Source organism: Grampus griseus, assembly GCF_964374135.1.
Source record: "Grampus griseus genome assembly, chromosome: 8".
Classification (NCBI taxonomy): domain Eukaryota; kingdom Metazoa; phylum Chordata; class Mammalia; order Artiodactyla; family Delphinidae; genus Grampus; species Grampus griseus.
The window spans coordinates 106649850-106665259 of NC_139002.1; the positions used below are offsets into that span (position 1 = coordinate 106649850).

Sequence of the window (15410 nt, forward strand, 5' to 3'; positions counted from 1 at the left end):
CCATAAATCATCCGGGCGGCCGCCCGGTCGGGATTTTATGAATGAAAAAGCAGCCCGGCTGCCCTCGTGCGCGGGCTGATGCTCCGAGGCTCCGGCGTGCCGGGGGCCAACGCGAGCGTGGGTGCCCAGGGAGGGGGACACGGCGGTGGGTGCTCCCTGGTCGGGCCACCCTCTGCTCCCGAGGCGTGAGCCGGGGGTAATTACCCTCCTGGACCCGGAATATTAGTAACCCTAAATCTCGGCGGGGGAGGGGGCGCGGGAAGAATCAGCCCCGAAAAGGAGGGGGGGGGGAGGTCCTTGTCCTGTGGCGTGCGCCCTTGCGAAGGGAAGGGGGCTTTTTAATCCGTTTTCTTTGAGCCTTTAACATTAGGGTATATGGTGGTTTGATGACACTAAACTATATTCAGAGGGAAGTTAATGAACAGTTTTCTTAATTTGGGGCAGGTAGAGTAAAAACTGTAAAAAAAAGTATGTTAAGACTGAGCAAAATGTCCTTTTATTTTAAAAATAAGCACCAAAGAGACTGAATCTTTAATTCGAAAAGAAGCTTTATATATTCTTTTATATGTCGTACAAGTTTGCGATAATATTTGGGACTCTCTTCTAGCCACGAACATATATAGGTTTTGTTTAAAATCATCAGATCAATACACCCATTTCTTTAACTTGTAATTGCTCTGATTGTTGCCAGCCCCCGCCATCCCCCTCAGGCTCACGAATGCAGCCCCAGGGCAAGTTCTAAAGGTGAAGAGACGTCCACACCCCCAGCAAAACCAATTAGGAAGCTTCCGGTGGTCTTGTCCCAGGCGGAGAGGCGACTAATATTTCCAGCGATTTAACTTAATTTTTAATTTTAAAAAATGAGACAGGACAGAGACCACTATTTTGCAGCCTTCCTTTCAGGGTGTTTTTCTAGCTGCCGGGACAGGGCGGGGGTGGGGGGGATTGGGGACCCCCGCAAGAATGGACTGGCTAAGGTAGGAAGACAGCCCGCAGATTCCCCCAGGCGAGGAGGACAGGATGAAGGAAATGCTGGCCACCATCTTGGGCTGCTGCTGGAATTTTCGGGCATTTATTTTATTTTATTTTATTTTTTGAGCGAGCGCATGCTAGGCTGAAAGTCCTTTAACATTTAGGGTTACCCCCTCGGGCATTTGCAAGACCCCCCCCCCGTGTGCGGGAATGAAGCCTCCACCAGTGTTGCCGGCTCTGCCCTGAGTCCCTGAATGTTAAATGGTTCCTGAAATTTACACGTGTTAATGAAAATGAAAGAAGATGTAGACGCTAAGATTCCTAGGCTGCCTCTCCGCCCGTGGGTGCCCTCGTGGCGTTCTCGGAAATGCGCCCATTCTCCCGGCTCAGATATAGGGTGTCACCGAACTCCAGAGTCCCCCCTCCATGCGGTCTCCCCAGGCTGCGTGTGGCCTGCCCGCCCTTCTGGCTGTCCCCCTCTGCAGAGCCACCTTCACCCAACCCCCCAAATCCTGAGGGACCCACTCGGGGACGACAGGCCCCCCTGCACCCCTCTTCCCCGGCGGGGAGAAAGGCAGCCTCGGGACGATTTGCATTTCTATGAAAACCCGGCTTCGGGGGCAACTCCGCGCGGTGCCGGCGCGGCGCCTCCGGGATGGCTTTTGGGCTCTGCCCCTCGCCGCTCCCCGGCGCTCGGCGCCCGCGCCCCCTCCCCCTGCGCCCGCCCCCCCCCCCCTTCCCGCTCCCATTCTCTGCCCGGCTTTGATCTCTGCTTAACAACAGTAACGTCACACGGACTACAGGGGAGTTTTGTTGGAAGTTGCAAAGTCCTAGAGCCTCCAGAGGGCTGTCGGCGCAGTAGCAGCTAGCAGCAGCGTCCGCGCGCTCCGGCGAGGGGCAGCAGGAGCTAGAGCCGAGCGCGGACCCAGCCCCGGACCCACCGCCGCCCCAGGCCGCCTAGCAGAGCCCCTGCCATGGCACACCAGCTCCTGTGCTGCGAGATGGAGACCATCCGCCGGGCGTACCCCGATGCCAACCTCCTCAACGACCGGGTGCTGCGGGCCATGCTCAAGGCGGAGGAGACCTGCGCGCCCTCGGTGTCCTACTTCAAGTGTGTGCAGAAGGAGATCCTGCCGTCCATGCGGAAGATCGTAGCCACCTGGATGCTGGAGGTGCGGGGCTCCGGGCGGCTCTCTTAGCACTTTCCTGCGACTTGTTGCGCAAACCCACTTTTCTTTGCCACTCATCGCCCTCCCTTCCCTCCCACCCCAACTTTTGAAGTTTGCCAGAGTGTTGATAGGAATCGTAGTTCCGAAATATATAGATATTCTGGGTATTTTTTGAACAAGGACGGGGTGGGGGTGGGGTCATCGGATATTCCCTTGGGGGGCAGCGGTCGAGGAGGGGTACCTTGGGGGAAAGCCACGACCGGGGCACCCCAGTATGCTTCAGGGTTGGGGCCCGCAGGCTGGGCGCCCTTTGCGGCCCCCGCCTGGACCGCCACTGCTCAGTCCCCGCCTGCGCCAGAGCCCCGCTGCGCCTCTTCTCCCGGCCGCGCGGCCGCTGAGCCGCCAGCTCCAGGGGGAGGGGGCATAGATTTGATTTTTAAATTAATATCCATGGACACGTATGCAAGGGACGCTCGTGCCAGTATTATGCGCCATCTTTGTTCTTTTATTGCAAAGCAAAAGTGTTTATTAATAATTGGGGGCAGGGTGGGGGTGGGGAGCGGCCGGCGAGGCGCTTGGGGCCGCCGCGAGGGGCCGTGCGGCCACCGGGAGCCGGCGGGAGGGGCGAGGGGCCAGAGCTCGGGCAGCTGTGAGGGGACCCCGCTCGGGAGAGGGGGCCCCTTTGTTCAAGCAGTGAGTCCCGGGGCGCCCCGCACGGCCAGCTTGGGCCGGAGAGCACGCCGGGCTGCAAGGTCGCGTGGCCCCCGAGACGCTGGGGATTGACCCTCATCTGCAGGGGTCTCAGCTTGGGGGACCAGTCCGGAGCGAGCCGGGGTCCAGGGGCACGTTTTCAGGCCTTCAGTGGGCTCCTGAGTGCACCGCAAGTATTTTAAAATAATTTTTTAAAGTGCGGCGTGGTGCCCTTGCGAGAGGGAAACAGCGCCCGCGCCCAGGGGGAAGGGGGGCCCCCGAGTTTGAATTCCTGGGGCTCTCCCTTGAGCCTGCAACGAGCTCCCGACCCCCGGCCTGGGTAAAGGACCGCCTGAGGGTCATTTTCAGGGGGTTTTTATATACCCAGTTAATTTTTTAATATTTTTAAATATTTTTTGAAAAGATGACGTCTGGGGAAATGCGGCGCGGCGGCCTGGGACGCCACCTTTGTGTCTCGCAGGCGCTGCGAGCGCGGCGCCCATCCCCGCGGCCCGCCCCACGGCCCTGCACCCCATTTGGTGCCGACCCCAGGCCTGGAGGATCCCGAAGCACCCACGCGGGCCGGGGTCCGCCGCCCGCGCGCGGCACACGCCGGCCAGCCGTGCCAGCTCCCGCCCCCACTGTGCCAGCCTTGCCGGGACTTTCCCTTTCAGTTTCGGGTGGGTGGGTTTGGGGGACTCTCGGGGAAGGGGGCGCGGCGGCGGCAGCTCCTGCCGCCCCCTGCCCTGACCCTCCTCGCGCTCGGGGCCCCGCAGCCCTGGCGCGAGCCGGGTGGGGGGCGCGAGGTCTCCGCAGAGGGGGCCGGGCGCTCTCGGTGGCGGCGGTCACGGCCCCCGGTGCCCCGGCAGGTCTGCGAGGAGCAGAAGTGCGAGGAGGAGGTCTTCCCGCTGGCCATGAACTACCTGGACCGCTTCCTGTCGCTGGAGCCCGTGAAAAAGAGCCGCCTGCAGCTGCTGGGGGCCACCTGCATGTTCGTCGCCTCGAAGATGAAGGAGACCATCCCCCTGACGGCCGAGAAGCTGTGCATCTATACTGACAACTCCATCCGGCCCGACGAGCTGCTGGTAATCCTGGGACCCCCACCGCCCCGGATGCCCCGTTAGCCGTGGGACCCCGGGGGTGGGGGAGGTGCGGAGAGCCAGGGGCCCCCGCGGGCCGCTGAGAGACCCTCTGCCCCCAGGGAGGGCGGCCACACCGGTGGCGCCCCTCTCGAGGAGCTGACGGGTCCCCCGCCGCCCCACCTCACTCACACTTTCTCTCCCTCCGACTCCCACCGCCTCGGCGCCCCTAGCGCCGCGAAAAGTGGGCGGCGTGCGCCCTCTAGCGGCGGCGGCGGCGAGGGGCCCGCGCGAACGACCAGACCTCGCGTTCCAGGTGTCGCGGGCTTCTGGTCTCCACCCGCGGAGGGTGGGCTTAATCGAGAACGGGAGCCTTCGCGAGCGGCACCTTCTCTGTTTGGATGTGGGGTTGCGCGTTGTCCCCCCAACTTCCCGGACCCTCCAACACGCCCCATTCCTTCTCCTCGCCCCCTGTCGCATTGGGGTCCGCGCCTGCGCCTCTCTTTACGCACGTGTCCCTCCATTTCCGCAGCAAATGGAGCTGGTTTTGGTGAACAAACTCAAGTGGAACTTGGCTGCCACGACCCCGCACGACTTCATTGAACACTTCCTCTCCAAAATGCCGGTGGTCGAAGAGAGCAAACAGGTCATCCGCAAACACGCGCAGACCTTCGTTGCCCTCTGTGCCACAGGTAGGGTGCCGGCCGGGCCTCTGGGTGCCCCTGGAGGAGCTTCTTGCCCTCTGCCTCGGTTTCCCTGTCCAAGGACATGGTCCCCAGGCTCCTCCGCTCTCGGAAGCTTTCCTCTTTCCCTGTTCCGGGGAACAGAGGGCTGGGCTTCTTGTTGGGGCTCCAGGGAGGGGGTGTGGGCTCCTGGGCCCGGGCCGCTGAGGCTGGGCGGCAGCCTGCCTGTGTCCAGCTGATGTGGCTTCTGCTCCCCACGCCAGGCGGGGGTCACTACATGCTGAACGGGGTTGACTTTGGCAGTCTAGCCTGCCTCCTCCCCCCACCCCAGTCCTTCCCGTGTCCTCAAGGAGCCTGAGCTGCGGGGGCCCCCTCCTGGCCTCTCCCGGGCTGGGCCACCTGCCAGGGGCGCCTACAGGGGTGGGGAGCGCCGGCCGGCAGTGCCTGGACCACGTGCTCTGGGCGGCCAGCAGCGGCCCTCGTGCGGGGGCGGCCAACAGAGGCGCTTGGCCGCCTGAGGCCCCGCCAGGGGCGCCGCAGGGCGGCTCAGCTCACTGCCCTGGGAGTGGCTTCCTAGCGGCCTGGGCTTGGGCTGCTGTGGTTGGCGGCAGCAGCAGGCCCTCCGTCCTTCCCCCGGCACCGCTCTGGACCATCCCTGGGGGCCCCTCCCCGGCACAGCCCTCTCCCCAGCCCCCAGACGGCCAGTCACTCAGAACCCAGTGAGACACACGGTTCTGCCTCCTGCTCGTCCCAGCCCTGCCCCTGAGCCCCTGCGACCTCTTCCTCCTCTCCAATCCCATGAGCTGGCCCAGAACCTCCGGAGACCCTGATCGGAGGACCCTTGCCCCCATCCTGCCCAGCTCTGCCGTGGGCCACCTCTGCCGCTGGCCAGGCCTCAGCTGTCAAATCTGCTTGGGGCTCACTCGGTGCGACCTGAGGGCGACAGGGCACCAAAGGGGGGAGTTGGCATCCTTCACCCCCTCCCCGGAAAGGGTGGAGCCCCCCCAGCCTGCCACCTCGTGTCACCCTCCTGACGTCTGGGTGCTCTGGGGACTGGGAGTTCTGGGTCAGGAGAGCTGGGAAGATTCTGCTGGCCTCCCCACCCTCCTTTGCCCGCTCAAGGCGTGAACCCCTTTCTGAGTCCTTCCAAGCGAGCCGCGGGGTGGGGGCAGACCAGAGGCCCGGATGAATCTGAGGGGTCAGGGCGCCGCCTCGCCAGGCGTTTCTGCCCCGCAGCACCCGGCCTTGGGCGGGGAGGGGGCGGCTCTCATCCGCGTCCCCTCAGCCTCCAGGCCTGCCCAGCAAGCAGGCAGGAGGCATTCTCCGGCTGGGACGCCTCTGAGAAGAGAAGCCTCCAGGGACTTCCCGGCAGCCTTTTATGGAGCTGAAAGTGGTTCAGAGAAACGGCAAAGTCTCCGGCAGATAATGCAGAGAACACTTCCTGCGTGCCCTCCCCCCAGGGTGGCTGGGGCAGCCTGGACCTCCCCCTCTCCCAGGACCCCAGGAGGCGGGGTGTGTAGCCCGCGTGGGGTGCTGGCAGCGCAGAAGCCGGGCGCAGAGGCCGTGAATGAGCTTGGTGCTGGCTGTCCAGCTACTGAGACTGTCCAGCACCCCCGGCCTGGGCACACCTCGGGTGAAGGCGGAGGGATGGTCAGGGGTGACCCAGCTTTTCACATGCGTTAGCTTCAGTGGGCCCCGGTGGGGGACAGGCAGGCCAGGGGAGGGAGGGGAGCGGCACCCCACCACGACCGGGTCCTGGTCCGTTGGAACCTAACTGGCACACAGCAGTGTCCTTAGTCACAGGGGGGCCTCTCGAGATGAGATCGACTTATTACAGCCTAAAAACAAACAGGTTTTGTGAAGTGGAGGCTTGAGTGAAAGTCCCGGGAGATGATTTGCTCTCCGTGTAGCAAGGGTCCCTTTTAAAGGTGCAGGGGGCCGGCGGGGGAAGGGTGGCCTCTGCTCTCGCTGGTCCGTGCGCCCTGCAGACCTGGGTTCCCGGGTGTGCATGGGGGCGGGAGGGGGCACGTCCCCCACGCACAGAGTTGGGTTTTGCCCTGCTTTTAACCTGTGTACGGATGTGCGCACGCAGGAGAGCGTTGCTGCGGCCGGTGAGGTACCTCTGAGATTGGCACGTAACTGAGCTGAATGAATGGGCCTGAGCAGGGTCAGTGGAGCGGTGCAGCTCCGATGCCCACCCCGGCCGTGGCCCGCTGGGCTCTTTGCAGCCGGGCAGTGAATAGGAACAGCTGTTGGAGCTTCCGAGTTGAAACCTGCGGGCTTCTCAATCTAAGCCCATACACCCGCCAAGGCACGCGCACACGTGCGTGCGCGCGCACACACACACACACACACACACAGCCTGCGTTTAGTTATTCCTTCCCTGTCGGACCGGGTCTCGAGCTGCGGCCAGTCAGAACCTGCGCTCTGGCCACAGCGATTTCTGTGCAGTCCTGGTTAGCCTCAATGAAAACCTCTCATCCCGGGCTCCTGGCTCCCAGCCCGGGTGGAACTGGTCCCGTTTAAAGGGGAGAGAGGGCGCGCCTTGTGAGGGACTTGCTTTTTCAAGTGGTCGGAGCGCCCAGCAGCAGCTTTGTCGCCCCGTCAGTGTGGCCGCCTGGCTGCCTTTCTTCTTCCCACCCCTCCGCTGGCTCCCGCTCCGCTGAATGAGAGGCCCTGGCTGTTTATTCTCAGGCCAGTGGGAGGGGCAGGGGGGCCCCCCGCCCCCGGGGGCCGCACACTCCCTTTGTGCCCAGTGCCCTCCCACTCAGCTCACCGTCCAGTTCCTGGGCACAGGATGAGGGGGTAGGGGCTGACCTTCTAGGGCCTGGCTCCACACTGAGAGGCCCCCTGGTTCAGTTGCTGAAATCGGTGGCCTCCCCTGCCAGGAGTTTCTCGTTGGGAGCGACAGAAAGGCGGCCCACAGGCGCTGGGTCACCTCTTAGGTGTTCTCACGTCCGTGACGAGTGTGCTGCCAGGAGGGAAACCAGAAGTTCCCATGTCAGTGAGCTGCCAGGAGGTGACCCTGGAGCCCACCTGCCCCGAGGTGCAGGGTTTCCCAGCAGTTTGCGGAGAGCTGCCAGGAGGTGACCCTGGAGCCCACCTGCCCAGAGGTGCAGGGTTTCCCAGCAGTTTGCTGAGAGCTGCTGAGGACGGGCAGATGAAGTAACGCTGTAGCCCTGCCGTGTCCCTGGAGGCAGATGAGGTGGGGATAAGCATCTGAGGGCAGTGGGGGCTTCCCTGAGCCCATCTTCCCATGTGCAAGACGGCCACTCCCCCTGGGACCTGGCAGCGCAGGTACTTGGGGTTAGTGTTGTAGGGGACGCGTCTGCGTCCTTGCGGGTTTTCCCCGCCTTTCTTTTCGTCGGGCTTTTATGATTAAGTGATACATTCACAGGCTCACGTGCTAAGAGAAGGGAGTGAGCGATGACCCCTCTGCAGAGGCCACTGTGCCTCCTCCCCCCCCACCCCCACCCCGTTGTCTCTTCCAGCAGCTGTTCTCTTGCTTAGCATTTCTGCTGTTTGCGGCGGAGGGCGGGGAAGGGGATGGGGAGGTTTTTTGTTTTTTTGCCATTATTTATTTGGTTGCACTGGGTCTTAGTTGCAGTACTTGGGCTCCTTAGTTGTGGCATGCAAACTCTTAGTTGCAGCATGCCTGTGGGATCTAGTTCCCTGACCAGGGATCCAACCCGGAGCCGCCTGCACTGGGAGCGCGGAGGCTTAACCACTGCGCCACCGGGCAAGTCCCTCTGCTGTTGTTAAATGAGCATCACAAGCTCGTGGTCAGAGAGTCCGGCCCGGCTTCTGCCCCTGCTGGCGCCCACTTCCTGACCACCCCCTCAAGACCGGCCATCTGCGGGACAGGGCTTCAGGGGGGTCCAGGTCACAGGGGTCCTGCTGCGTCCCCACTCACAACCCCTTTGCCTCCCTCGCTCTCCGCAGATGTGAAGTTCATTTCCAACCCGCCCTCCATGGTGGCTGCCGGGAGCGTGGTGGCCGCGGTGCAAGGCCTGCACCTGGGAAGCGCCAACAGCTTCCTGTCCTATCACCGCCTGACGCGGTTCCTCTCCAAAGTGATCAGGTGTGACCCGGTAAGTGACCGCTGCGGTGCTGGCTGGGGGGCCTGTCTGGCACCGGGTACTAGAAGCATCCAGGGCCTGGGAGGCCCAAGCTGCAGTCATCCGGTGGGAAGTGGCAGAGGCTGGGGCCACGTGGGGGACAGGCAGCCACCTGCGTCCAGAGGCACAGGACCTGGCCGTGGCCCTGGCACACGCTGCCTGGGGGAGGAGAAACACCTCCCAGAACCTGCGATGGGTGGGAGGGTCCTCCCAGGCTTCTGGTGGCCCCAGGGGCGCCCAGGAGCCTTAACCCCTCCTGGGGTCGTGGCGGGGGGCCGTCAGGAAGAGGGGCCACACGGCAGGCCGGGTCAATGATCTGTGCCCTAATGGTGTGTGGGGTGAGGCCCCGTCGAGCTTTGTCTGGGCGACAGCGTGGACTCCCAACAAATGGCCGCTTTACAAGGGCCCCTGTGAGGTCTCCCGTCCACAATGGGCCTGGTACAGACAACTTGTTTTTATGACCCCCTTTGAGAGGCTGCTGCTTTGGAAGCCGGAGTCCATTGTATCTTTTTACTTAAAAATGCCACTGTCTTATTCCCCATTCTTTTCTTTTCTTTGCTCAAAGAATTAAAATAACAATTACAAGGGTTTGGGGCTTCACCAAATTAGACCAGCGAGGTTGGTGGCGGGGGTCACTGCCAGGCCCCGCTAGTGTCCCGAGTAGGAGCCAGTGACCACCTTGACCCCGATCCCCGGTCCGGCTCCGGCCGCTTCTGGCGGTCCACCCTCGAGCGCCCGGGAGGCTCGGGGAGGAAAGCTGGTGTGAGATGGATGCCAGCGGTGCTTGGCCACCAGCCTGCGTGACCCCCAGAGGAGGATGCCTTCTTGTTTGTAGGCGCGGGCAGCTCGGTGGCCCCCTGGGAGGGGGAGGCATCCTCGCCTGGCTGCCAGGGCCAGCGCCGTCCCCCAGCTAGAAATGCCACAAACAGCGCTGTCTACAGACAGTGGTAGGAAATCGCTGTGTGATCCCTTATCTGAATAGAGATTATTTTAATTAGATCTGAAGCAAAATGCCCTATGGCTGAGGAATGGTGGGAGGAATCAGTTGAGGCTGAAATTCGTCAGTCTGGTGACCGGGTGACAAATGTCGCTGAGCTCAGACGCAGCAAATTCTGGGCTGTGGAGCCCCGGGGCGTGGCCGAGTCTGCCCATCCCTAGAGCTGGCCCCCGTGGTCACAGTCTGCTCTTCACGGGGTGAGGCTGCAGTGCCAAGCAGGCTGCTGGGAGGAGGAAGCGTGGGCCGTGGAGCTGGAGGATGCACCGGGACCTGCAGAGGGGAGGCCCCTCCTGTACGCCTCTGCTCTCCGCTCCACAGCGCGGCCCCCCAGGTTACAGGGGCCAGGGAGCCACCTCTGGGGGGCTGCCTTCAGTGGGTGGGTGGAGGCTCTCGGGCCTCAGTAGGCCGTGGTGGGTGTTTGGATCAGAGCCTGAGGAGGCCGTCAGGAGCCTTGGGCCTCAGTTTCCTCCTCTGTAAAATGGGGCCTTTGGCACCTGCCCTGCCTCCTCCTTTGCCGTGACGAATACTGAAAGGGTGGGTAGGAAAGCCCCCCGGCCCCATAAGCCCTGTCCCCTTGGGAGAGCTCCAGGGATTCATTCAGAAGCCCTCCTGGCCTGGCTTCACTTCTTTGGGGCGGGGTACACCGTTTCCAGCCCCATCTAGGAGGAAGTTAGCAGCGCCTTCTCCGTGCTGAACCTCGTTCTTGTGGGAAAGGCATGGGTCTGTTTCCCAGGCTGCCCTGGAGCCTTTCCCTGGCTCTAGAACAGAAGCCCCGTGTGGCATCCCAGGAGTTGGGGCAGCCTCTCTGTTCAGATCCGGGAGCCGCGACTGCCCGGCTGTGGGCGGCACCTTCGAGCTGCTGGGAGATGTGCCCGTGGTGGGACCAGGAGAGGCCCCCGGCCTCCGGGGTTCCTCCTCTCCATTGAACACGCGGGGTGGTCGCTGCCGGGAGCTGTGCGCGGCCAGAGCGTCTCCCAGGACGCAGGCCCGAACGGGAGAGGACAGGGGATAAAGGCCCCGGGGCCACCCAGCATTCATCCTCGGTCAAGCACGGCCTAACGCTTTTGACGGCCATTCATCACGGAATGCTGGGTTCACTGCGAGGGCTGACACGGCAGAGGTTAAGTCCGAAAAGTGGGCCTCAGAGGGCCTCCCCATCCTGGATCAGATGGCGCTGAATTCGCGGAGGGCAGCAGTGGGGCTGGTGGAGACCTGGGCCCAGAGATGAGAGCCCCGGCGAGGAGTTCCAGCGAGCGGCCGGGCAGGCAGGGGATTCGGGGCAGGTGGGCAGGAGCGTCTGTGTCCACCAGAGCCCTTGGGTCCCGAGTGGGCTCACCGTGGCCTGGTTGACGTGGGCTTTTCAGGCCGGGAGGGCAGCTGGTGGGCAAACAGGGTCCCCACTGTCGATCCTGGGGTCTGGGCGGCGGCTTCCTGGGTTTGGGGGAGGCGGCGTTTTCGGTGAGCATTGGGAAGGGGCCCCTCGCCGCGGGCCGCCTCCTGAGGACCTGTCTTGTGCAGGACTGCCTCCGCGCCTGCCAGGAGCAGATCGAGGCCCTCCTGGAGTCCAGCCTGCGCCAGGCCCAGCAGCAGAACTTGGACCCCAAGGCCGCGGAGGAGGGGGAGGAGGAGGACGAGGCGGACCTGGCCTGCACGCCCACCGACGTGCGCGATGTGGACATTTGAGGGCGCCGCGGCGGGAGCGGGGCCGGCTGGGCTCGGCGGACGGAGCCCTCAGGCCCGGTCGCCGTCGGAAGGCAGCCCGCCCCTCAGTGTCTTGGTGTTTTCCTTTGCTCTTTCTCCCTTCTGTCTCTGAGTTAAGCAAAAGAAAAGAAACGTCCCCGAAAACCTATCTTTAAGAAAAAAAAAAAAAAAGGAGAGGAAAAAATAGAATTTGCATAACCCTGAGCTGGAGGGGGAGGAGGGTTGTGCGACAAAAATATAGGATTGTATACCCCGTAATCAACTAGTTTTTATATTCATGTGTTTGTGTCTCTGTGTTATAAGGATAGGCGTTAACACAAGAAGCGAGTCTGCAGGGGAGGATTAGATTTGATTCTTTATGTGTTTCAAACAAACAAACAAAAAGCATAAAAACGTTTGAAAAAAAAATAGGAAGAAGTCCACAACCCGTTTTTAAAGTAGAAGAGGGTTTTAGATAGAACTCTACCCGTGTGCTTTTCCCAAGGGCAGAGCTTTAAGGCGGTTCTAGGCATCCTGTATCTCGCTTATGCATGTAGTCACTTTATAAGTCATTTGTTTATTTTATTTCGTAGGTAGGCGTGTAACCTTCATCTTGTCGATGGCTGATGTAACCTCTCGGCTAGGGTAGCGTAGAGTTCGGCATTTTCAAGGCCTGATCCTCTTTCTGCCTGTGGACCAACCACCTGAGGGGTTTGCGGGCGCCAGCCTGCGCCTCGGTGACGGAAGGCCACCTCCGACTCCTAGCGTCCGCTACTAGAAAGAGAGACCGCAATAGTGACCTAATATATTCTATTTTTATAATCTTCATATTTTTGTAGTTACCTGTTTATGAGGTGCTGGTTTTTCACCCAACAGATCTGCAGCCTGCTCACATCCAGGTGAAATCATTTTTTGGTTTTTGTTTTTTGTTCCTTCTCAATATTCCAAAACCATTCCATTTCAAAGCACTTTCAGTCTCTAGGTGACATCTCTGTGTATGTTGTGTGTGGAGGGGGCGGGGAACGGTTTCTTAATGGAATGGTTTGGGAATATTCCAGTACTTGGGTGCAGACAGGACGGCGAGGCAGGTGCTTGTTGATATGGTGTTAGCGAAAGGGAGATGATGTTTTGGAGGGCTGGGTTCCGGTCAAGGAGAAGAAAACGTGCATTCATTCTTACACTGCCAGGATGATGTGTTCCTTTCCTTTTCTGTAGAGAAGTTGAAGTTTAGGAATCCTTCCGTGCCAACTGGTGTTTGAAAGTAGGGGCCTTAAAGGTTTACCTAGAGAACCAGCAGTCTCAGAGTTCTCTTTAGATGTTTTGCCATGGAAGGTTTTTAAACACTAAAATATATAATTTATAGTTAAGGCTAAAAAGAATATTTATTGCAGAGGATGTTCGTAAGGCCAGTATGATTTATAAAGTAATGCAGTCTCCCCTGATTTACACACACACACACACACACACACACACACACTTTTCTGCCTTAGATGTTGCAGGTGTAGGACAGTTTGTTCAAGTTAGGTCCTTTTATAAGAGAGGGAAAAAAATCCCGAGGAAAAAACACAAAGACGTGGATTTGGCTAATTTGGCCCGATTGGCTTTTCGCAGAGGGATCCAACTGGACAGGTGTCAGAGTGATAAGCACAATTAGGATGCTGGAAACAAGTTCAGTTCCGAGTTCAGTTCCAATACGATCTCATCCCCGAACCCTCCTTTCAAAAAAGAAATTTAGCGACCGCTAGATAATTTGCACATCTTGGCTATGTTCGTTTTTGTAATTATTCTGTAGGGAGTGTTGAAGGGAGCGAGGAGGTGAGGGAGGAAGTGTGTGGAGGGGAGGTGGGCGGGGACCACGCGAGGGACAGGCTGCGGCTCCATTTTTCTTTATTCGCTGCTACCGATGACTTCCCAGTACAGTTTGGAAACAGATGCATATCGCTTCTCTTATCTTTCACATTGTTTTGCTGCTATTGGAGAATCAGTTTTTTTTTGTTTTACAATGTCATATACTGCCATGTTCTAGTTTGAATTTTCTCATAGAAAAAATGTATTACGGATGCCTTTTGTTTTTGGTAGCGTTGTTGTTGTTGTTTTTTTTCTTTTTTTTTTTTTTATGTGATCAATTTTGACTTAATGTGATTACTGCTCTATTCCAAAAAGGTTCCTGTTTCACAATTACCTCAAGCTTCACTTAGCCATTTTGCAGACCAGGTGGTCAGGCTCTGTCTGCTGCTTCGGCAGACAGACACGCGGACGAGATCCCAAAAAGGACCTGGTGGGGGATCCCCACCCCGCCGGGCCGCGTTCACGAGGACCCCCCCGGGCGTCTCTGGAGACAGGCCATGTCCGTTTCCTTTGCCCTGCGCCTGTTATGCTGGACTCCCCATCTGACCTGGGATTTACCATCATCGTAGTTTTTACAGCCCGTATCGTTCTTTGCGTATAGCTATGAAAGTTGCATTATTATTATTATTATTATTATTGTAACAAGTATGTCTTCATGTGCCACTGTGGTGCTGTGCTGTAGGACTCGGTCATTTGGCATGAGTGGAATCGCTTCTGGCCTGTGTCACAGTTTGGGGTGCGTTGTATCTGTTATTAGTGTTCTGTTTGTTGTTCTGGTCATTATAGCAAATGCTCCTTTAAAGAGACTTCAGATCTCAATGAAGCCAGCCAACAGTGCCGTGTGCCCGAGAGCCGCCTGACACGCTGCCGAACCAAAAGGATTTGGATTTGCACCGTCCGCGGCGGCCCCAGCGGCCCCAGCAGCCCGTGCGCTTCAAGGCCATTGGCAGGTGCAAACCCGCCCCGCCCCCCCCACCCCTGCAGGAACACTGCTTCCGCTTACCTCAACCATTCTGGCTGCGGCGTCTCTGTCTGAACCAAACGGGGTCCGTGAGGGACGGTCTGTCCGTGGTGGGGGGTGAGATGTGTGTGCTCTAAGGCCAAAGGCCAGTGGCAGGTCCGGGAGCACAGGAGGTCTGTCCCGTGACCAGCAAGTCTGAGGGTCCGGGCGGGCAGGCACTTGGGGGTCTGTGTGTGTTTTTGGTTGCACACCACGGTGTTTCCCAGCACAGACATGTAACCGGCACGTTTCCAGCAGGAAACAAGACAAACGTGAAAAGTCTAGAAATAAAATTGGTAAAACCCCAGTGCAGTGTCCGCTTATCTGTTTCCTGGGGCGGGCAGGGAGCCAGGGCCATGCGCCCCAAGTTCCTTGGATGGGGGTGGCAGGCGGGTAGGGGGCCCGCCTCGGCCCTGCGGACGCCGGGGCCAGGCCATCCTCTGTCATGGGGGGCTGCCCTGGGCACCGTGGGCTGTTGGGCTGCATCCCCGGCCTCCACCCGCTAGATGACAGGACCGACCCCGGTCGTGACCACAAAAATCCCTCCAGACGTGGCCAGCGGTCCCCTGGTGATGCAGAAGGAGGGTGTGATTCCCTCCCAGCCAGGAGGAAATCCGGACCAGAGGTCAGTAGTGGGAGAGGGCCGCGTGGACCCCCTCCAGAGTTTGAGGACGGCTCGCAGGCGGCCCCGACCACCTCAGACTACGGCTCTGGCCCGGGTGACGTGAGCCCCGTCGATGAGCCGCCTCCCAGCCCACGTCTGGCCAGTTCGCCCTCCCAGGTTATTTGCAGATAGGAAAGTAAATGAACACGCTAACCCTCTTCTGGCACAAAGTGCTGTTTGCTCTGGGTGAATCATGGCCCCAAGGTGCCCTGAGCTCGGGGCAGGGGGGAACGACGCCAGTGTCCGGGCAGCGGTCCAGTGGCCTTTCACATGGACCCGGCGACCTGGGAGGCCTGGTGGACACCTGTGACGTCCACCTCTGGGCTCCAGATGCCTGCGAACTGGCCGCGTTCCCAAAGCCGGTGGAGGTGGGAAATGAATCTTGGTCCCAGCTCTGCGGGGCCGGGGCCTCTTCCCAGAGCCGGGAGCTCCCCAAGGTGCCCTCACCCCCCAGCTGAGCATTCAGCGAGCGCTCCAGAGCCCGGAGGAGGCCTGGGTCACGCGCCAAGG

General features: G+C 60.1%; 1 protein-coding gene across 1 annotated transcript; it reads left to right on the forward strand.

Moving 5' to 3' along the window:
* Positions 1–1791: 1791 nt before the first annotated feature.
* CCND1 (cyclin D1) lies at positions 1792–14543 on the forward strand. The gene is made up of 5 exons (XM_082661059.1): positions 1792–2144; positions 3701–3916; positions 4443–4602; positions 8536–8684; positions 11227–14543. Exons 1-5 carry the CDS (start codon positions 1947–1949, stop codon positions 11389–11391), a joined length of 888 nt encoding a protein of 295 aa, XP_082517185.1. The 5' UTR covers positions 1792–1946; the 3' UTR covers positions 11392–14543.
* The last annotated feature ends 867 nt before the right edge of the window (positions 14544–15410 follow it).